A 24,572-nucleotide genomic window follows, 5' to 3' on the forward strand; every position below is an offset into this window, starting at 1 on the left:
CAACACATGGCATGGGCTGCTGTCAGTTATCTGACTTATAATAATATAAACAAGTGCCAAAGAATAATTGTATCTCCCCCAGACACTTCACTACATGATCCTTTTGTAGCGGCAAATAAAGGAGCAATTAAATGTTAATTACCAGTTTAATTAATCAAATGTCCCCAGTGGATTTCAAACCCCTGCCATATCAGAAATATTACAATTTCAGCAAGAAGGCCTAGACCGAAGTTTTAGTTTAAGTGCTCTAAAGAGACAAGTAATTGCTTTGTTTGTGTACGGAATACCAAGGCAGCAAATGATCCACTAATTATAAGGTTTACACTGGTGGTTTGCCATATAAAACCACAGATAAAAACAAAACTTTTTTCTGGGACTTGCCACTCAAGTCAAAAGCATTAATATAGCAAACATCCAGAGACACTCCTCTTACAACTTTAACCTGGAAACTTACAATTCTTCTGCCAATAAGGTCATAGCTACATGCATTTGCTATAACTCAGAGTTTCTACCCAAATGAATATATTAATACCATATGCCCTAGAATACTGCATAATAGCCATGTGTGGGTAGACAAAAAGTTGCCGTAACCCATCCGCTCCCAACCCGGACCCAACCAACCTGGCTAGGCTCCTCTATTTATAGACGTGTGTCGACCCAACCATCTTTGATGTCACAAAAGGGGATGGGGCAGGTGCAAGCCTATAAATAGAGAGGGAGAGTGGAAGGAAGAGCTCAGCCCAAACCCGTGGGTCAAGTGGGTTTCAAACCAGCCCGCACATAACCAATCTTTCGACTCAAAAATGGATGATACTCTATTATATAAACAAAAGGGCAATAATAGTAACTTTGTCTTCCTGAGATGTTTTAAGAGAAAAACAAAGGAATCAAATACAGGTCTAGGACCTGTTATCCAGAATGCTCTGGACCTGGGGGTTTCTGGATAATGAATCTTTCCGTAATTTGGATCTTCTATAAAATCATTTAGACATCAATAAATCCCAATAGGATTGTTTTGCCTCCAATAAGGATTAATTATATCTCATTTTGGATCAAGTACAAGTTACTGTTTTATTATTACAGAGAAAAAGGAAATCATTTTTAAACATTTGGGTTATATGGATAAAGTGTCTATGGGAGATGGCCTATCCGTAATTTGGGGCTTTCTGGATAATGGGTTTCCGGATTGCGGATCCCATACCTGTAGTTTGAAATGTTGGATTCATTCATCCTATAGCAGTCTCTGAAATATTCATCAAACATTCAAACAGACCTTCAAAAGAAATGAATAATATGTAAGTACAACTGTTATCCGGAAACCTGTTATCCAGAAAGTTACGAATTACAGAAAGGCTGTCCCCCAGAGACTCCATTTTAACCAAATAATCCAAATCTTTAAAAATGATTTTCTTTTTCTCTGTAATATTAAAACAGTATTGTGTAATTGATCCAAACTAAGATATAAATAATCCTTATTGGAAGCAAAACCAGTCTATTCATCTGATGAAAGAGGTTACATTCCTGCCTATCTTATAGCAATGTGATATGACATCTGTAAATATTGTTCTCTGAGACAAGGGTCTTAAATAAAATAACTGCCCATTAACTATATGGTTCCCAGACGGGTGGATTTACTAAATGCAGCTCATTAACTTTATATTGGTGGACAGAAGTAAAAGTGCAACATACAAATTATACACATTTATAACCTTGATGGCAATGATTGATGCAAGCAAGTCTCCAGAGCAGTTGTCTACTTGTTGCACATTTCACATATACAGTACAATAGCTCTCTGTTAAGTGATGGTCAGGGATGCTTCAACTGCTGTTGTTTTCTTTAGGAACAAAGAGGTGGCCAAGACGTACTGTAGGCCTAAATTACATTTCACCTTCATAACGCTCAGGAGTTGCTGTTATGCCATTTTACCTTTGATTACATTGAAAGTTGAGTTTTATTTTCTGTGGTGGGAATTAGCAACTATGGAATGGGTAGGTGCAATCTCAAGGGTCGTTCTTTTTCCAATGGTTATCTATATTTGTACACTCAACTGGGACAATGGAAAGGTGGCCATAAAGTTTGTGATGCCTCATACACTGTCCCTCTGTATGATAGCGAGTATATCAGATAAGTCTCTTATGGCAGCCTTAAAGTTCAGAAATGAGTTTACTTTTAATAATATGCCATAGAATGGCTAATTCTAAGCAACTTTTCAATCAGCCTTCATATTTTCTTAAAATTAAATTATTTGCCTTTTTCTTCTAACTTCACACTTCAGCTTTCAAGTGGAGGTCACTGACCCCCCATCTAAAAAGCAAATGCTCTAAGGCTACACATGTATTGGTATTGCTACTTTTTATTACTCTTCTTTCTATTCAGGCAATCAATGCATGTTTGCTAGGGTAATTTCGACCCTAGCAACCAGATTGCAAACTGGGGAGCTGCTGAATAAAAAGCTAAATATCTGAAAACCTACAAATAATAAAAATGAAAAACAATTGCAATTTGTCTCATAATGTCACTCTCTACATCATACTAAAAGTTAAGGTGAACAACCCCTTTGAAGATTTATATTATAAGTTAGCATTCCAACGTGAATATAAGTCAATGCCACTCTGCAGATCTTGGTTTTTGAACAATACAGAACATAGTGGTGATTTCTTGCATTTTGTTCCCCTCCCAGGGAACACAAAATCTCTCACTGTGCAATTACCCTAAGAGCTTGGGAAGAAAGGGAGACTGAAAAGGAGCGGCATAAGAAAGCACATGACTAGAGGAGCTGCAGTTCCACTTGGCAAAGGACATCATAATAGTTCACCACCATAGGGACAAAGAATTTTCTTTCAATTTTTCTTTTGGAGTTGTACTTGCGTTGGTGGTAATAGTAAATGTGCAGTTATGCTAGCTTTGATCTCTTCTCTTTGCACTGTAACAATATTATTGTAAAAAGGAATAGCTCAACACAAAAAAAAACAAAAAAAAACAAATGATAAAACTAAAGGTACTTTCTGGAAAGAAAGAGGGAATGGAAAGGAGAGGACTGAGGTCAGTAACATAGTAGATGAGAGTGAAAAAAGACACACATACACATAGTAAAATCCGCTATTCAACATTAGGCCAACCAGTCTGGCCAATGAGATTGCGACGTTTCAGCAACGTATTGTATCAAGGGAAAAAACATGTATCTATGTATTTTCAAAGGCATTAAACGTTAATGTACCATCTGTGTGCCCCACAAAAAGGGTCGGACTGGACCGACATTGGGAAATATCCTGGTGGGTCCCCGGCCCAGATCTGCACCCTGCGCGTTTTATTCCTGCTTTGGCCTCCCTTTTTCGGGCCGGTCTGTTTGGTAACAACTAATCTGAAAAAAAAGTAATTGAAGGTGAACAACCCTTTTTAGCAAAAGAACCATCATTCACTACTTAAGGGAGGCCCACAGAACAATAATCCTGCCATTAATGCCCTTCAGACTCTTATATCATATCTAGTGTTTCCTTCAACGCCATATCTACCCATAAATTACTGTGCATTGACAGGAAGTGCCATAACTAGATGTTACTGAGCCCCACACCAAATTCCATTTAGGGACTTAAAGCATTGGTAAATTGACTTATTCAATCAAGATATTTTAAAATTACTCATTAATTACAGCTTTACTGAGCCCTCTACACTGCTGCCTCCCCCCTGCAACTTTAGGGTCTGCTTCCTCTGTAGTTATGCCCCTCAATCCAGTGTCGGACTGGGACACCAGGGGCCCACCCAAAAACCATAGACCAGGGGCACTATTATTCTTCCTCTCGTCACTCCACCTAGTCTCTTGTCTATTTAGCTTCTTTGTTCTCATATAAATAGGGAATGGCCATGAAATATGCCAAATGTTTAGCAGCATGAGGGCCCACTGACACCTAGGCCCACAGGGAGTTTTCCTGGTATCCCAGTGGGCCAGTTCGACATTGCCTCAATCTGACATATACAGCAAGGATACTCTAGATCAGTACTGTCCAATTTCTGTTTTACCGAGGTTCAGAATTTTTCTAGTCTACATGTTGGAGGGCCAATAATGGAAGCCAGTGTTGACTACCCTGCTTTAAACCACACCCACTTTAAACAACACCCTTGTTACCACAAGAACTTTTAAGACCATATCCACATTAATGGTGGTTGCTCGCCATAAAACCAACTGCTTGGTGCTCACTGCAGGGAAATCACACATCACTCATATCAATAAAAAGTTAATTAAGACATGTTAGGAAACCCCACTAGGCTCAGTTCCCAAAGGCAGTGTCAGACAGGCAGAGTATGGCACACACAGGCATAGCTGGACAAACATAGTGTGGCACACACAGGCAGAAAAGGGCAGGCATAATATGGCACACACAGGGAGCATAAAATAGAGTTTGGCACACAGGCAGCAAAGGGCAGACAGAGTATGGCTCACAGAGGCAGCAAAAGGCAGGCGGAGTATGACACACACTGGGAGCATAGGGCAAGCAGAGTATGGAACATACAGGGAGCATAGGGCAAACAGATTATGGAACATACAGGGATCATAGGGCAAGCAGATTATGGCACACACAGGCAGAGTAGGACAGGCAGAGGCAGCCTGAGGTGTGAACAATGGAGGGTTTTACAGATGTAAACCATACAAAGTCTTACAATGCAGGGATCTGGGGTGTGAACAATTCAGGGGCCAGTTATTCTCAGTACTGATATGTATTAAAGTTTACACAAGGTTAGCAGTCACAAAAGCCTGACTTTAATGGGGGGCTGCACAAGGGGAGCCCTGGGCTGCTAGTTGGACAGCACTACTCTAAATCATTCTATGGAGATTTTGGTTTTGTCTTTAAAAAGAGTATGGGTGTAGTACTACTAAGAAGTAAAACCAAGAGGTCATAACACTGGATGTGAAGAAAACTGCCAGCTCCTGAGGATCCTTGTGGCTCCAGTCATTGTGTCGCTGAGACTGAATCGCAGGATTATGTAATGACAGACTTTTGGTGCATTTTTTTTTTACTGAGGAAGATCCTGAAGGCTTTGAATCATATTTTTGCCCCCTGGCTTTTGTTTTCTGACTGTAGAGAAACAGTTGAGGTGTGAGATGAGATGGTGCCCTTAGTACTGCCAACACTAAACTGCATTGCTGCTCCCCCTGCAGAATTAGGATTTGGCCACAGACAGGAGAGGCATTTTTGGGAACACCATTTGGGAATGAAAAGCTTGTCAGTGAGACACCGGGCTGTTTGCTGTGCGACTGGCTATGAGGAGAAATAATTATTTGACACTATTGTATTCATTCACATCACGTCACCGCGTGAGCTAAAAATATTCTTTCTCTCCTATTATTGCCGACACCTCGGAGGGGGCTGGGAGACAAAAGACTGTAACGGCTACAAAACCCTAATCCCCCCTAAATAAGCTTGTATCGTGTAATAGGTCTGATTAGCAGCAAAGCCAGCGCTGCAGCACTCAGACATTCGGGCTTTTCCACTGTGCCACAGAGTAGGGGGGGATACTTGCAGCTGGTGGTCCGCTTTCTGCGGAGAGACGCCCCTTCATCTGTTCTCACTGCAGCCTCTTCCCGATCTCCGACAGCAGCAGAGCAAATCTGTGTGTGTTGTACAAGCAGAGCTGATCCAGACACAAGTGAGCTAAACCTGTCCCTCCTCAGCCCCCCATACCCGCTGCTCCCCGCACTGCTGCACAATGGCAACCCCGGAGAACAGAGACTGATCATCATTTGAATGAAATTGCACTTGACAGGCTGTTTCCTAGCGAGAGAGTCAGAGTCAGTGTTCAGCCCACAAGTCTTTGAGCGCTACTGTCGCTGCTGCTGGATCGCTGGGTCGCACGTTTCATTAAGCCGCTTGTTATTAGTCGTGCATAGCGGCTCCTGCACCCACAGTTGGCCATGGAAGAAAACATGGAAGAGGGACAGACCCAAAAAGGTAATTGAATCATTATCATTGTAAACCCCCCTTCACTGCCTTACAATGTGTCCTGCTGCTGCTGTTGGGATTAAGAGATACATTACCCCCTCCCTCTAGGGGCTTTGTAGTTCAATGTGCTGTTTTTAGCAACCTTAGGATTGTGGCAATCAATGGCCACCATTGCTCCTCTGTAACATCCTAGGGGGGTTGGTTTTCAGGAGCAGTCTGAGGGTTTTCCCATTGAGTATGTGTCCCTGGATCATATGAAGGCACACACACATGCTCTACATCAGACATGTCCAACCTGTAACGGCTTGCCACCTTTTCTGGAAAAAAATACCGGCCTCCCTATATATTTATCTTTTTTCCCTATTAATAACATTGGGATCAACCATCATTTTTACCAGCCAGGCCAGTAAAATACCAGCCAGGTGGCAACCCTACCTGTAGCCCATCCAGGTGTTACTTGAACTGCAACACTCAGCAACCACATCAACCAAAGGGCATCTGAGATCATGGGAGTCACAGTTCTCTACTACTACTCCATACTGTACATTTATTCTGAACCCATTTTTCATATTTGCCCTATTGCACAATTGACTCTAGCAAACAGATGATGAGCTGATGGCTTACGATGGTAAACATTGTTTCTATGGGGGGCGGGAGTAAATTCTAGGCACCTGTAACCTGCTAAAATACCCACCAGTGGTTTTGGCTTTGATTCTTGTCTATGTGGGGAATATTAAAGCTGCAGAATGTGAGTGACCCTAACAATATGTTTTGGTTGCATGTTTATAAAGGGACCACTGCAGTTATCCATTCATTGAAACACAGCACAGAAACCATAACGTGAAGACAAAATAACATAATAATGTGTGTGTGTGTATATATATATATTTTATTTTTTATTTTTTTTTTTTCTTCTTCAAAATGGACCAGCACGCCAAGTATTTCAAATTGAATAGTTTATTGTTACATCACTTGTGTATGATACATGAGTGATGTAACAATAAACGATTCAATTGGAAATACTTGGAGTGCTGGCAATGGTGCTGTTCTACAAGTGATCCATTGTATATGAATGCTTAGTCACAAAGGATGCAAAAAATATGTAACAAATCATCTCTTTGCATATATGTTGAGGTGTGAAGCATTAAACGATTGGACTGTACCATTATTCCTATCCGTGTGGAGCTGTTCAATATTAATTCTCGCCCTCACATTTATTATTGCTGTCCGCTGCCAGAGCATGCTAGCTTGTTTACTTAACCATCCAGGAGCTGGACCAATGGTGGGAGCATTCCATTGCATACAAAGAACCTTCTCTGTTTTATCCATAATTGTAGCTCAATTCCGCATGCAAATCCCTTAAACTCAGTCATTTCTTTCTTGGTGGGAGACATTTTTTCTTATTTTTCTTGATCAGACACCCTGTTTCTGCATTATGCAAAGCAATGGCTTCATTTGGTGATACCTCTTTCATGTCTGCTCTTGCGCTCTCTCTCATTAGAGCTGACCTACTTACACTATATGAATCCTGTTTTTTTTTCCTGACTTGTTTGTCTTTTCTTTGTGCATGGAAAAACAGCAGTGGTGGAGTTAAATCCCATTGCCAGTTCCCACCACCACGGGTGTGTGTGTGTGTGTGTGTGTGTGTGTGTGTGTGTGTGTGTGTGTGTGTGTGTGTGTGTGTGTGTGTGTGTGTGTGTGTGTGTGTGTGTGTGTGTGTGTGTGTGTGTGTGTGTGTGTGTGTGTGTGTGTGTGTGTGTGTGTGTGTGTGTGTGTGTGTGTGTATATATATATATTCGGTTTTCATGGAAGATTGGACCATGACAGATGCATTTTAATTAAAACTTGCTGCCGTGAGCATTTCTTTCTCTCTCTGTGAATGTTTCATCCTATTGCATAACCCAGCCTTGCAAAATTACCAAATTAAAAGCACGGAGACTTTTGGCACAACGTTGTATTTTCTGATTATATGAAACAGGTTTCAGCATAAATGTAAATGTTCTGAAATAAGGTTGATTCTAAAGGATGCAGAAATGTCTGCACTGTAGAAAATATATCATTAGGATTGAATCTATATACAGTGTACTGCAACTACAGTGACTGGGGATATTTTTCTTTGCCTATAACTGTAATGTCTGTTTTTGAGCATGCCTGCTGCAATTGTAAAGTGGACCATACATGGGAAGCAGTTGCCAGCAGAGCAGACCATCCCCTGCTTGTATTGGGTCAAACGGTGCTCATCCACAGGTCCCCAGGCTAACAATCAGATTACATGGGGACTACTGCAGACCCATCAGCATCCTTCCTCAGGATTTTTCATTCATCATAATCAATATCTCAGCAAGCCCAGATCAGTTGTTAATTGAACAGACATTGGCCCTCATTGAGTCAAAAGGGGCTGAGTAGTCCGACTTCTGGTGCTTGAGATCACAGAATGATTGTTTTCAAAATGGCAAGGGAGTTCTGGTTATTTAGCAATGTCAGGATGTCAGGGAACACCCTACAGTGTGATGGGAAGTCATGAAAAACAGGAGTCATGGACATTAGAGGCATAAAGAGAATGTAGAGAATGTAAACTGGACAAGAACATGTAGCAGACTTGGAGTTTAGGATGAATGTAGCAATGCTTAGGCAAGGGCAGGAGATAAGTTGCACCTCAGTAGTCAATCAGGCTTCTGGAATTTATTAAAAAAATATTACAGGGAAGGAAAGTGGACCTCTGAAGAGCCTACCCAGCCCAGTGGGTAGAAAAAGGCAACTGGAACAGGAGACATCTTGGTTAAATTCTCAGTTGATGTCTACAGTATAATAGTTGACACGGCAGTAGAATAACCTGCATCAGACTCATTGGTCTGGCAGGGATTGACCAGGAGCATTTCTGTGCACACGAAGAGGCAAAAGGAGGATGAAACATAATGAACCTTCATATGAACCTTCTGGGAATGCAAAACTGAAAATCTTCCACGCAAAGTCAAACACGGAGAGTATTGGGTCAAAACTCAACAGAAATGTTTATTAGTATAAATGTTCAGCCCCAGAATGAGTTTCCAACAGAAAGAACTTGATCTAAAACAATGGGACATATAATTCTGTCTTAAACTGTTTTATTTTGGCGGGGAAGACTGAATATTTGTTGGGGTGGCAATCAAACTCAATTGTTATATTAAGTTTTTTCTTGTGGACACAGTCATCTTTATACAGTCTGATGAAGAATTATAAAACACTGGACTCAGGTTTGCCTGAGGCCCATCGACAGGGTCAGCAGAGCCCCAAAAATAGGTAGTATTAGACAATGCAAGTTGAATAAGGCAGGATTGGAACAAGAAACTGTACACAGAAACTAGGAACACAGATCATGAGGAACAAATGTCACAATGCTTAGGCAAGGAAGTGAAAAGAATGGGGAACCTAAAGATGAATGGATGCACTTGACTAATTAGGCTGCTGGAATTTATTAAAAACTAGGGATCTCTGTATTTTGCTGGTGTTTCTCTCTATAAAGGGTTGCACTGAATTCATAATTTTGAATTACGCTAAATACTGAATTGTCCGCTAAAATTTACCCTTCACCAAAATTGCATCAACAAAATAAACACCATTCTCTCATTTAGTTGTGAAATGCTTTAAAGTCCCATTACTTTGATGCACCAAATCCAAATTCTGCAAAAAGTGCTGAATCTGGATTTGGTGCATCATTATAGCAAAGTTCCTTAGGCATATCACAAGTTATATTTGGTGCTAAGTGACATTATCAGTCAAAATCAGTGCTTAGTGATGTCATCAGTTATAATAGGTGCTAAGTGACATCAACAGTCATAATCAGTGCTTAGGCTTGTCATCAGTTATAATAAGTGCTTAGTGATGTAATCCGTTATAATCGGTGCTTAGGCTTGTCATCAGTTATAATCAGCGCTTAGTGATGTCATCAGTTATAATCAGTACTTAGGCATGTCATCAGTTATACTCAGTGCTTAGTCAGGGCCGCTTCTGCCATGAGACAAGGTGAGATGGCAAAAAGCCGCCTCTTGTAACTTTAAGAGCCAAACTTACGGGTTTTAAACCGGAAATTCGGCTCCGCTAGTGCAGAGAGCGCCATTGCGCGTAATGCACTAGTGATACTGCCCCCTTAGACCCGCTCCGATGCTAATTATTAAGCGTGGTGCGGGAGAGGAGGGGGGCGGCATCTGAGGCAGAATCGGCGATGTGCTTAGTGATGTCATCACTTATAATCAGTGCTTCAGCATGTCCAATTTTAATCAGTGCTTAGTGATGTCATCAGTTATAATTGATGCTAAGCGATGTCATCAGTCATAATTAGATAAATTATATCCTTATAAAGGTTAGTACTGATGTCATCAGTTATAAACGGTGAATAGTGATGTCATTTCTGTCACATGACTCACTAAAACTTGTGTATTATAATAAATAAAGTACCCCCTGTTCCAAAATATGAGGATATTATAAGTTACCTTGGAGTTCCATGACCTGTATATATAGTCATGAAACTCCTCTGTAACTTATAATATCCATATAATTTACAAGAGGGGGTACTTTATTCACTATATATTAGTCACCTCAGAGTTCCATGACTTGTTTAACAGCTCTTGGGCTTTGTCCTTGTAGGGGGGTAAATAATTCCCTATATATTTATGGATATAAGTAGTTTTTCTCTCAAACCTGTAAACAAACAAAATGGTTTTAGGATTATTTCTATAATACTGACTTGCTTTTTTTAGAGGGTTTTAGAGATGTTTTTTTTTCCGTTTCTATGTTATATTCGGATATTTTAATAACTTTCATGGCATTTGTGGTTTTATAAAATTAGTTTAATAATAGTTTCAAAAAGCTCTAATACCACTTAAATTCGAAATTTAAAAAAATGGGCTTGTAAGGGGCAGATTTATCAAGGTTCGAAGTGAAAATTCGAATTTCGAATTTTGAATTTATAAATTTGAATTCTCGAGTTTATTTTAGTCTAATTCGACTAGGGAGTAGTTAAAATTCGATTCAAGTTTTTTAAAAAAAAATTGAATTTCAAAATTTATCATTTACTGGCACTTTAAGAATTTGAATTCGACTATTTGCCACCTTAAACCTGCCAAATTGCTGTTTTATGCCTATGGGGGACTTACTGGATATGTTTGGAGACATCCTGAAAATCAAGTTTTTTTTTGGTGAATTCAATTCAAATACGATTCAAGTTTGCGGGTCAATCCCATTCACCCGAATTTGAAAAATTAGATTTTTTTTTAAAAATTTAGATTGCTTGTTTCCCCGAATTTTGAGTTCATGGCAGTTCATGGGAGTTAATGGGAGTTTTTACAAACTCCCACGAACTTGAAATTTGACCCTTGATAAATCTGCCCCTAAGTGTTCTACACTGTGAAATGTAAAATCTGTCTGGCATGTTGGGCTGAGATTGGACACACTGGCCACATTTCAGGCTGAAATTCCACATTTGAGCAGTTTTGGACCAAAATTTGCCCTATGTGCACAGTGACCTTCCATTCCTATTACTGCTAAGGAATATGGGGCAGCATTGGATAGTGTTCACATCTTCTTCCCTGCCAGGGAAAATGCTTGGTCTGACATTAACGTTAGTATAAATATAAAGAGTAGTTCAGCCTCAAAGAGGATTATATTGCTCACATAACATCGTATACAGTTCAGTAGACTTTAAAGTGTCCAAATAACTTGGCCAAACAGGCTTTTGTGAGCTACAGATGAGAAATTCTCTTCTCCAAACATTGAAGCATTAGTTCAGTGGGAAATGTGTTATACATAGTATACATAACTTTAAGAACCATAACAATTTAATCTAACTGTAAATGCATGTTGTAGAGATGATCTGAAAATATATACACTGACCCATTATATTTTAACCAAGTTCTGCACTTTTTGTGTAGGAGACCAAATTATGATGTGTACGCTAGCAGTCTCCTCCCCTTGTGCCCATCGGATTCCGTGAGAGGTATTAATAGGGAGGAGTGACCATCTAGGGTTTGCTACCTTGGGTCACAAAAAGCCTAGAAGAACTAACTGCAGAAATGCTTTATTAAAAAAGAAGCTTGTAGATAAGGGATCCCCAGCCAATTTTACTTGTGAACCACACACAAATGTAAAAGTAGTTGGGGTGCAACACAAGCATGAAAAAGTTCCTTGGTTGCCAAATAAGGACTGTGATGGGCTTTGTAGCCAGGAATTAAAAAATAAGCACCTGCTTCAAGGTCATTGAGATCAACATCCATAGTGTTGTTGGGCAACATGTTGCTCTCAAGCCACCGTTTGGGGACCACTTTTGTAGATGGCTCCTTAAAGGAGAAGGAAAGCTACCAAGGCAGTTTATTATCAATAGATGAGCCACAACAGTGCAAGCTAGAATGCCATTTTTATTATTTAGAATGCTTTTCCTGAGTAATCAGCTCTGGACCCTGTCTCTTTTTGTTTAGCTCCCATATTAGCTTGTTGTGATATCACTTCCTGCCTACCTGCTCACTCATAGCTCTGAGCTCAGATTACAGCAGGGAGGGGAGGAGGGAGGGGAGAGGAGCAAACTGAGCATGCTCAAGCCCAAGCCCTGGAGGTTCAATCTAAGGCGAGATGAGGCTGTCGCCTCAGGCGAAAAATGCTGCTCCTGGTACATTAAGAGCGAATTTCCAGGGGAGGGGTTGGGCAGCAGCAACAGCTGCTGCCTTAGGCGGCGGAGGGGCCAGGATCACCCCTGTGTGAGTTGGGTGCTCATTTATAGGTATATGTTTGTCTGCATTCACTATAGGAATTGCTTTGAAGCATCAGATATACTTGTGGAACGACATTAGTCTCACTGACTTGCAATTGCCTCTGGCTTGTGAGCAGAAAAAAAAGGAAAGCTGAGAAAAATAACTGTTTTCTTTATAACAGAGAGAAAGAGAGACAGTTTGAGAGATCTGGATTTAGGGAAAATGACTAATGCAAAAAGAATAAAAATGGCAATATCAGAAAGGAGAGGGCGAAACACTGTGGGTGAAACAGCAATTCTCTATTTATTCCTTTTCTTTTTATCAAATAGGAGTTATTCTGCTTTTTCCACGCACTCAGGTCTCATTTCTATGGGAACTGGCAGAGATGGAAAGGTGTTTAAATGGGCTGCATTGTCTTGTATCAAAAAATATCTCTTTCTAGCAGTGGGTTTGTTGTACAACACATAAAGCTGGCTCTGGCATTTTGGGAGCTATTCCATTCAGACTTTATTGCAAGGATAATTTACTGAAAAATGGGTTTAAAGATTATTAGCTATTATTCTACTTCTTACCAGCTTCTGCCAACAGCCTCTTGTTTTATAGGGCTGCCAGAGAACCAGAGCTAGAGCCTGATTTGTGCTGCACATTATATATTGTTTGAAATGAAACTTCACTGTTCGAAGAAGCATCTTCCAGAAATGGTAAACCTATTATTTTATGCGGATGGACAGATTTATTTGTTTAATGAAATGTGATGACGCCTTGTTAAGCAAGGTATGGATAAATGTAGCCACTGAAGGAGATTTGCTGAGCTGTTTTTCTTAGTATAGTTTGTACGTGTGATACGGTTTTAAGGCCACTTACTGTATTGTGTAGAATACTTAGAATTGGGCCTTGCAGATGTTGGTAGAATGTTTCAGGCTATTTTGTATAATTTAGATATATGGGCACAAGGGATTATTTTAAACTTTATTAATAACTGACAGGCTTAATGCAATAACATAGACAGATCAATAATAGAGTTGGTATTATCAGTAGTAATTCAATCAACAGACGCACACAAAACTAAATATTTTTTACTCTTGGACATGAACCAAAATCTTCAAAAAAAAACTACCTCTTTCACTTGTGTCCCTGCAGTGATGGCCATTCTACCAGGCTAATAAACTCAACAGGATTGTTTTTGGAGCTAAGGTTACCTGCCCATACATACCCATAACTGACCATGGTTTCTAAAGTATAGGAGGCCATACACGGGCAGCTTATTGGCCAATGTATGAGGCTCTCTGGCCACCTTCCCCAACCAATATTGATTGGGCAGGTTTGAAAGTCCATTCGGATCAAGGATCGCATTGGTTTATTGTTGTGGTCCTTGCTCTGACCGGCTGAATTCCTGGGGTTCTGATCGTTGGATCCACAATTGGATCACGCTGATATTGCCCACTCAAGGTGGGCATATCGGGGCAAGATCCACTCATTTTCCAACCTCTTCAAACAAGTGGATCTAAAAAACTGGGTAAATAGATAGGATTTGCAAAAGAAATGTTAAAATAATGTTTCTGATATAGTAAGTTAGCCAAAAATGTGATCTATATAGGCTGGAGGGACTGGATGTGTAACATAATAACCAGAACACTACTTCCTGCTTTGCAGCTCTCTTAGTTTCCACTGATTGGTTACCAAACATTAACCAATCAGTGATCAGCTGCGCAAGCATTTCATAGCGAAGATACACTAGCATTTGTGCTTAGCGAAAATTCGCTAGTAATCTTGTGCTTAGGTCAATTTGCATAGGGCAGGCTTTATTTTAAATGTTGCTGGAGGAATGTATGGAGGTCCTTATTATAAATGAATATATATATATATATATATGAATATATATATGAATTACCATGCAAATGGTTTAAGTTACCGGTTTATATTACACATGTCCAGGGAACCATAATAAAGAAAAGAGAGTTAATATAATTCTCTACACATGAGCCAAAAAAGTAAGACTTTTGCAGCCAGTTCCGCTTAAAAAAATGAAAAGTCGCCAGCATTCTTTTTAAATTTTGATGCATTTTCAGCACACAGGATATGATGGAAGTGACAGAAGATTGAGGAAGATCTAGCTGTTTTATAGCAGCTTGGTCTGAGGTGGTGAAGGCAACTCTGGCGAAAGAGCTACCATTCAGTCAAATCCGCATTTTAGTGAATTTGTGGAGTAACATCCATTATAAATCCGATAGAGTGCGAATGGCCATTAGCGATGGTCCTGTTCACTAGAAAATTGGCGCCTGTGCCTGTTAGTGAATTGGTGATGTCCCTGCAGGTGGCAACGCTGGCGAAAAGTCGATATCATTAGCCATTTCGCTCTTTAGTAAATCTGCCCCTATGGGAAATAGCCGTCCCATAATTTGTAACTTTCTGAATAACTGAGCCCATGCCTGTATTCCTAACCAAAAGATCTAAACACAGTTTTATGCAGTTTCATTTTTTAAATGTTGTTGTTGTTTTTCTTTTTACAGCCAGCATCTTCTTGATACATGTGTGTCATGTGTATGTAGATTTAGAGTTGTTTGGGTATTATCCATTCCTCTCGCAGCTGTTAAACATTTAATGCCATATACTGTACATATTTGTATATCCAGTTTATAAGAATCACCAATATCCTGCATTGCTTGAAGCGGCAATTAGGAGCTCATTTACTTATACTAGTCAAATCTACTGCAATGATGCACATTTACACAGTGTTGATAAATGAGCTCAACTGTTGTAAAATAAATGAAGGACCCAGGAACGTGTTTTGCTTTATTAGATTGTATTGAGTTTAGCCTACTGTCTCCCACAAAGGTCAAGATGATTGACCTTTGGAAACATTTTTGAAAAAGCAAAGTTTGCCTCAAAACATCATCATATTAATTGAAATGCATTATTTGTTATTCATATTAACCAAAAAGATACAGTATCTAGTAAAATTAAGTCCAAGGGAACTGGGCATTTAGATTTTTTCTTGAAAGCATTTCACTATCCAAATGGCTTCTTCAGTTCAACTGAAGTGGTAGGGAATTCCCTGGCATTTAAACACTTGAGGGTAGTAAGGTGAAATACTGTAATAAAATCACCTGGTGGTCTAGTGGTGCGGCGGCGTGGACGGCCGCCACGCCGCCACGCTCCGGTTCCGGCCTCCAGCGCCGGCGCCATCTTAGTTCTCTAGGGCGCGCGCGGCGCGCCTGCGCGCCCCTTAAAGGTACAGGCGCACTGCCGCGATTACGCCAGCGCGCATTGGCGCACGTTTTGGCGCGAAATTTGGAGGTATTTAAGGCCCATTCTTACTCCCAGCCAGTGCCCGTGATAGAACTTGTTTCTTGTGGTTCCTGAGCCTTGTGCGTTTGATCTGTTCTGAATCTTGTCTTTGATTACCAGTGTTTGACCCAGCCTGTTCCTGACTATTCTGCATTCTGTATCCTGACCCTTGCCTGCCTACGACAACTCTTCCTGCTTAACCCTTTGATTGACAACCCGGTTTGACCCTTGCCTGCCTGACGATTCTTGATATCTGCCTGCCTCGACCCAGCCTGTCTCTCTAGCCTGCTCCATTTGTACCGTGACCTTTGGCCCAAAAGACTCTGCTAACAGCCGTGCCCCTTCGCCAGCCAGAACATCTTGCCTTGCACCCCTCGTTAAGTCCAGGTGGCACCCAAGTAAGCTGAGGGCTCCTCCCGAAGCCCAACGGTGGTCACACTACTGGTGAAGCCGAGCCGAGACCAGGGTGCTTGGCATTTGTTCTGGTATCGGGTGCCGATACCGGTCGTGACATTATCACGGGCCATGGAGGACGAAAGTCACGATGAAGCTGCTGCTGCTCCTCCAACTTCCACCGAAGCGCTTCTTACCACCCTGTTACAGCGCTTGGAGGACCATGAACAGAAGCAAAATTATCTCCTGCAGGGTTTCCACAACCTAACCCGACAGCTGGAGACCACGGAAGCTTCCCAGCAGCAATCTGTTCCTGTTTCTGCTCCTCTTCCTCCTCCTGTGGGTTCAACCAAACTCAATGAGCCTAAAATTGTGTTCCCTGAAAAGTTCAGTGGGGATCGCACCAAGTTTTTCGTCTTTAAAGAGGCATGCAAGTTGTACCTAAATTTCTTTCCTCACTCTTTCCAATCTGGTGAGGAGAAAGTAAGATTCGTTATGACCCTGCTTTCGGGTGACCCCCAAATTTGGGCCCTAAGGCTGCCTTCCTCTGACCCTGCTCGTTATTCCCTTGATACTTTCTTTAACAACATGGCAATTCTTTACGATGACCCGGATAGTGCATCTTCTGCCGATTCTGCGATTCGTAAATTGCGCCAAGGGAAAGGGGATGCGGAGGTGTACTGCACCGAATTCCGCCGGTGGGCAGTAGAAACTGGGTGGAACGATTTAGCTCTACGGAGTCAATTCCGTTTGGGGTTATCTGATTCTGTAAAAGATAGTTTGGTTAATTGTCCCCTACCTTCTAACCTGGATGACCTCATGTCCTTCGCCATCCAGGTAGATAGAAGACAAAGGGAGAGAAGGGGTGAGAGGAGTACAAGCTTCTCGGGGGTTACTAATTTCAGATCTAATATGGTAACCAATGTAAAATCTTCTAACCCCTCTGTGCCTCTACCTCAGGAGGAGCCTATGCAATTAGGCATATCCCACCTTACTCCTGAGGAAAAGGCACGCAGGCGTTCCCTGGGTCTTTGCATATACTGTGGTGAAAAGGGACATTTTCTGAACCAATGTTCTAAGAGGCCGGGAAACTCCGAAGCCTAAATGGAGAAGGGGAGCTCCATTTGGGTGCAGGAGTTTCCTCTCCCCAATCTGCCTCCAAGGTTTTGATTCCGGTTAAACTAACCTGGCCTACGGGCTCTGTCAAGGTGTCCGCATTTGTGGATTCTGGGGCGGAGGGAAACTTTCTAGATGCTGCTTTTGCAGCCAAATACAAAATTCCCTTGGTTTCTCTAACTACCCCCATGAGAATATGGGCAGTGGACAAAAGACCTTTAGGGTCAGGTGTGGTTTCAAAACAAACTGTTTTTCTTTCTATGTGTACTGACAATCTGCACTGTGAGGAGATAGCTTTATACCTCATTGAGGGTGCTTCCTCTCCCCTAATTTTAGGTTTACCCTGGCTCCAGAGGCATAACCCTCTAATTGATTGGGTCTCAAAGGGAGTTGTACAATGGGGTCCCAAGTGTGGTGGGGTTTGCTTTCCTTCAGTGGTGGCAACTACTTCTCTTGAAGGGTTACCTGCCGCATACGCTGAGTATGCTGATGTTTTTTCAAAAAAAGCTGCTGAAACTCTACCCCCACACCGGCAGTATGACTGCCCAATTGACCTTACTCCTGGTTCCACTCCTCCTCGTGGTAGAACCTACCCTCTTTCTTTGCCCGAAGCCCAGGCAATGAAGGAGTATATAAGGGAAAACCTAGAAAGGGGTTTCATCAGACCTTCTAGTTCCCCTGCGGGGGCGGGCTTCTTTTTCGTTGGGAAAAAAGATGGTGGTCTTCGCCCCTGTATTGATTATAGGGGGCTCAATAAGATTACCATTAAAAATTGCTATCCTCTCCCTCTAATTTCTGAACTTTTCGATCAAGTTAAAAATGCAAAAGTCTTTTCCAAACTTGATCTTAGGGGGGCTTATAACTTGATTCTAATCAGGGAGGGTGATGAGTGGAAGACTGCATTTAACACTAGGGATGGCCACTATGAGTATCTTGTTATGCCTTTTGGTCTCTGTAACGCCCCCGCAGTGTTCCAGGAGTTTGTCAATGACATCTTCCGGGACCTGCTGGGGATCTTCATAGTAGTCTACCTAGATGATATTCTTATTTTTTCCTCCAACATGAAGGAACATCAAAATCATGTTTGTGAAGTCTTACAAAGGTTAAGGGGGAATAATCTTTATGCGAAACTAGAGAAATGTACTTTTGGGGTTTCTTCTGTTCAGTTTTTGGGTTTTAACATTTCCAGCAAGGGTCTAGAAATGGATCCAGGCAAAGTGAGAGCAGTCCTGGATTGGACCCAACCCCTTTCGTTACGTGCAACCCAAAGATTTCTTGGTTTTGCTAATTATTATCGGCAGTTTATCAAAAATTTTCCCTCATTGTGGCCCCCATCACTAATCTGACTAAAAAGGGTGCTGACCCCAGCATGTGGCCCCCTGAGGCCGTTCAAGCATTTGAATTCCTCAAAAAGGAGTTCAGTTCAGCCCCCATTCTCAGACACCCCGATACTGCACTACCTTTTGTTGTTGAGGTTGATGCCTCTGAGGTAGGAGCTGGGGCAGTCCTTTCTCAAAGGCACCCGACTACCAACAAATTACATCCCTGTGCCTTTTTCTCCAGAAAATTCTCACCTGCTGAGGTGAATTACGATATAGGTAACAGGGAGTTGTTGGCAGTTAAGTGGACCTTTGAGGAATGGTGGCACCTCCTTGAGGGCGCTAAACATCTAGTGACGGTCTATACTGACCACAAAAATCTTCTATATATAGAGTCTGCTAAACGTCTTAATCCGAGGCAGGCTAGGTGGGCTCTATTTTTCACAAGGTTTAATTTTTCTTTGACTTTCAGGCCTGGGACTAAAAACACCAAAGCGGATGCACTCTCTAGGAGTTTTGAATCCATTTCTTCTGACTCTAGTGAGTGTACTCCCATTATTCCCAGAGAAATGATCATAGCAACCCTTGAATCTGACCTTTCTTCTTTGTTGCTCCCTCTTCAATCATCTGCTCCTACAGATACCCCTTCGGGGAGATGGTTTGTACCACAGGAGTTAAGGGAGCAAGTATTAAGGGAGGTTCATGGTTCTAAAATGGCAGGACATCCAGGTATTGCTAAAACGGTATCCCTGTTATCCCGTCATGTTTGGTGGCCATCATTCAAACAGGATGCTAAGGCCTTTGTTAATTCCTGTCCAGTCTGCCAGAGATCCAAGACTTCTCGAAATTCTCCCCAGGGTCTGTTAATTTCTTTACCTATTCCAAAAAAGCCATGGACCCATCTTTCGATGGATTTTATTGTTGATTTACCTCCTTCACAGGGGAAAACTGTGATTTGGGTGGTGGTGGATAGGTTTAGCAAGATGAGCCATTTTGTACCCCTTCCACACCTCCCTTCAGCTAAAACCTTGGCTGATCTGTTTGTCACTTACATTTTTAAGTTACATGGTTTTCCTGAAAATATTGTTTCTGACAGGGGGGTTCAGTTTGTATCTAAGTTTTGGCATGCTTTTTGTTCTTTGGTTGGGGTTGAATTATCCTTTTCTTCCGCTTATCACCCCCAAACCAACGGTCAAACCGAAAGGGTAAACCAGTCCCTTGAGCAATACCTCAGGTGTTATGTTTCAGATAACCAGTCCACATGGGCAGAACTTTTACCCTGGGCAGAATTCGCATACAATAATGCTACCCATTCCTCCTCAGGGGAGTCCCCTTTTTTTGTGGTTAATGGGTTGCACCCCAGGGCATTTTCATTTTCTGGGTCTGGTTCCCCTGTTCCCTCTGCTAATTCTTGTATTGACCGTTTTTCTAGGGTTTGGTCGCAGGTTCACGACTCTCTGTCAGCAGCTTCCTCAGCTCAGAAAAAAGCTGCTGACAGAACCCGTAGAGAAGCACCCCAATATAAAGTGGGAGACTCTGTGTGGCTCTCTACTAGGAATATTAAACTGAAGGTTCCCTCTCTCAAATTGGGGCCTAGATTCATTGGTCCATACCCCATTTCTGAAATTATCAACCCTTCTTGTGTTCGTCTTAAGTTACCTGCTAATTTTAAGATTTCAGACTCTTTTCATGTTTCCTTGTTAAAACCTGCTAACCATGTTCGTTTTGTGTCTGTTCCTCTCCCTGTGCTTGTTGAAGGTCAGCCTGAATTTGAGATCCAGGAGTTCCTTGATTCCCGCCTTGTGCGTGGTAAAGTACAATATCTTACCAGATGGAAGGGCTTTGGCCCTGAAGAGAACTCCTGGGTCTCAGTTGATGACATCAGAGCTGACCGTCTTAGGAAGCAATTTCACCAAAGGTTTCCTGGGAAGCCTGGGGGTCCAGCGGCCCCCCCTAGAGAGGGGGGTAATGTAATAAAATCACCTGGTGGTCTAGTGGTGCGGCGGCGTGGACGGCCGCCACGCCGCCGCGCTCCGGTTCCGGCCTCCAGCCCGGGCGCCATCTTAGTTCTCTAGGGCGCGCGGCGCGCCTGCGCGCCTCTTAAAGGTACAGGCGCGCTGGCGCTATTACGCCAGCACGCATTGGCGCACGTTTTGGCGCGAAATTTGGAGGTATTTAAGGCCCATTCTTACTCCCAGTCAGTGCCCGTGATAGAACTTGTTTCTTGTGGTTCCTGAGCCTTGTGCGTTTGATCTGTTCTGAATCTAGTCTTTGATTACCCGTGTTTGACCCAGCCTGTTCCTGACTATTCTGCATTCTGTATCCTGACCCTTGCCTGCCTACGACAACTCTTCCTGCTTAACCCCTTGATTGGTAACCCGGTTTGACCCTTGCCTGCCTGACGATTCTTGATATCTGCCTGCCTCGACCCAGCCTGTCTGACGATTCTCTAGCCTGCTCCATTTGTACCGTGACCTTCGGCCCAAAAGACTCTGCTAACAGCCGTGCCCCTTCGCCAGCCAGAACATCTTGCCTTGCACCCCACGTTAAGTCCAGGTGGCACCCAAGTAAGCTGAGGGCTCCTCCCGAAGCCCAACGGTGGTCACACTACTGGTGAAGCCGAGCCGAGACCAGGGTGCTTGGCATTTGTTCTGGTATCGGGTGCCGGTCGTGACAAATACATCCAATCACAATGGTTCCAAGGTGTTGGCTAAAACTTACAGATGTGTGACAGTGTGATCCAGTCACAATGGTACCTTGATTTTCATTGAGGTAGGTATTCATCTTTCAATGTACATGACTGAAAGTGTTTAAACAACTTCAGGGACATCTGCCATTGACTTCTGCATGACCTCGACAGGTTTGAGATGGAGTATTTTTGGATTTGAGTTTTTAGCAGCTTTGGGGTATGATAAATCTCTAAAAATTACAGTTTTTTTTTTCCACAGACAATTCGAGTTTTTCCACTAAAAACATCGAACAGAAAAAAATTGAGGTTTTATAAATGGGCCCCTAAATGTCCAGTTGCCTTCGACTTAATTCTACTAGATACTGTATATAATGACCTAGATAAAATGAGAACCTTCATAGATATAACCAAAAAGATGTTATCACCAATAAAATATTCAATGAACAGATTTGTATAGTCTGCAGTGTACATGAGTGCTGGTACAAAAGGGTGTTCTTTCTCTTTTAGCACTTTCTGAGCATATTCTTTAAGACCATCAAGAAGTTGCCATTTGGAAACTGTAAGATTAATCTTACATCTAATCATGCTGCCCTAGGCATCGGACCTAAATACCTCCCCTACATCATGCGCGTGATGTCACATCCGCAAACCAGTGCGGCCCCGCTACTCCTCACCCTCCCCGCCAGCTCTATCACCGGATTTCCCATAGAAATCAGTGGAAGAGGCTGAGCGTTTTTTTTTTTTTTTTATTTCAAAAAAATTATTTATAGGCACCCAAGGGCCACCCCACAAAACCTGCCATCCTAGGCACAGGCCCTCGGGTGCCTTAATATACATATGGCCCTGCATATAATATCATTATGTATTATAAGAAAATAGGTACCAAGTACTGTAAAATACACTGTATAACTATCCATTTCAAACAAAGCTAATTATATATATTTTTTAAATAACCCTTAAATATTATGGAGTGTAAATCAGGCAATTATACAAATAGTCTATTCTCTACTTACTACTTCTCTACTTGTGTAATACCTCCATGGTGAAGAAGACAATTGGTTTTTTTTTTTGCATTGGTCCATCATTTTAACATTATGTTATTGCAACTATTCCTAATTAAAAATATATTGCATTGTGGCAAAAATTAAGCTCCTCTAAACAAGGCCTCCTGATTTCATGAAATTATTGTAAGACCCCTGTGTTATGCCATGCTGCTGAAAATAAACCTAACAGCATGTCATTATAAGAATTGAGCTCATTAACTTTTGGCAGTTGCAAATAATCTAATTTGTGCTGTTTTTCTTAAAAATTGTCTTAAAGCTTTTGCTGGATCAATTATAGTTTTAAAATACAGGTATGGAATCTGTTATCCAGAAACCCATTATCCAGCTCTGAATTATGGGAAGGCCATCTCCCATAGACTTTGTTTTATTCAAATAATTGGAAAAAAACATTCTCTGTAATAATAAAACAGTATGTTGTACTTGATACCACCTAATATATAATTAATCCTTATTGGAGACAAAACAATTCTATTGTGTTTAGTAAATGTTTAAATTATTTTTTAGTAGACTTAAGGGATGGAGACCCCAAGTATTCTGGATAACAGGTATTACTTTATAGACAGGGTCGAACCAGAGGGCCGACCAGACGGTCTCCTATTGTTAGCAAGCTAAGGACTATTATTGTTACTAATCCTTTTTTATTTTCACTATAGTCCTACTGCATTTAGCACTGTCTTTATTCTAAGTGCTATGAGAGTGAGCCCTCAATTTCAGTTTCTCTGGTGAGCCCTAAGTGGCTCAGTCCGACAATGTGTATAAAAAACATTTACAATCCAACAGCAACTTGTGTAATAAAAGCATTTTTCTTTGTTTTGGATGTGCTGTAGCTTTAGAGCAGCGGGATGTTTTACATTACAATAATCAAATTGCAATTACAATATATTTCACAGCTTGAGAAAAAAGGCAATATTGTTGCATGATCTGAAGCCTGGAAATTGATTTTTGGAATGAAGAAGAGTTTATGCTTTCTTCCGTCTATGATTTCAAATATAATTTTTAGAAAAGAGATTTCAGACAATAAAGTTGCATCTATTTTAGTTTAGCCTGCTGCTGTTGCAAAGGAAAACAAACAGTAAAACAAACCAACAACAGCTTTTTCATTACTGGAAGAGAAAAGAAAAAATCTTGCTTGGAGGAAGGTGCAGTACCCTCTAAGTTCACGTACTTGTACACAATAAATGGTTTACGGCTCTTTTTGTAGTATTTGTGGTTATGAAGATTGTTTTGATTATTCAGTCTTTCCATTGAAATAAATATATATTCAGCTATTAACATTTCCATATGACAATTAAATATGCAAAATTAATAAATCATTAAAAAGTATATTACTGCAAAAAGCACTTCATAAATGATTCCCTTATCATGGAAATTCACATTACAAGAAACTGATGGGTTTGGCCAACCAGGTAAACATTTTATTGTATATTTTTCTGTTAAAAGAGGCACCAGCATTTCTAAATTTCCCTTTTAAAACATTTTTGCTCATATAAAGTTTTTCCTGTATGTGCCATGTGAAACAGTGGAATATACTATGTGTTCCAATGGCCACCCCCTTTAAAGGAGAACTAAACATAAAAATGAATATGGCTAGAAATTCCATATTCTATATAGTGAACTAGCCTACAGGTTCAGCATCACTATAGTAGTAATAAAGTGGGCCTTCAAAGAGGTATTTCCCATGTTGGATTTTTCTAGGAGTGTCTGTGACACGCCCATGCTCAGTGTGCTTTGAGCAGCTGTTGAAAAGCTAAGCTTAGGGGTCATCACAAATTATCAAGCAGTAAATGAGTTTTGTCTGTCATATAAGATGATGCTACAGGGCTGATTATTAAATTCTGGTGCTAATTGTACTGGTTTCTGAGCTACCAATCAACCTCAGCCTTACAGTCATATGAATAAGTTTGGGAACTCCTCTCAGCCTGCATAATAATTTACTCCACTTTCAACAAAAAAGATAACAGTGGTATGTCTTTCCTTTCCTTAGAAAATCTGAGTGCTGGTGTGTTTTCTGAACAAATATTTTTAAGGCAGTAGCAGTATTCAGTTG

The 24,572-nt window shown here is 41.3% G+C and overlaps 1 protein-coding gene across 1 annotated transcript in view; it reads left to right on the forward strand.

The window, feature by feature from the left end:
- Nucleotides 1–5,617: 5,617 nt before the first annotated feature.
- gpm6a.L (glycoprotein M6A L homeolog) overlaps nucleotides 5,618–24,572 on the forward strand; it is a 90,956-nt gene continuing 72,001 nt past the window's right edge. Inside the window, exon 1 of the mRNA NM_001087635.1 lies at nucleotides 5,618–5,946. Coding sequence (NP_001081104.1) covers nucleotides 5,910–5,946 — 37 coding nt within the window. The 5' untranslated portion in view covers nucleotides 5,618–5,909. The remainder of the gene's footprint in view (nucleotides 5,947–24,572) is intronic.

This window comes from Xenopus laevis, chromosome 1L (assembly GCF_017654675.1).
Source record: "Xenopus laevis strain J_2021 chromosome 1L, Xenopus_laevis_v10.1, whole genome shotgun sequence".
Taxonomy (NCBI): domain Eukaryota; kingdom Metazoa; phylum Chordata; class Amphibia; order Anura; family Pipidae; genus Xenopus; species Xenopus laevis.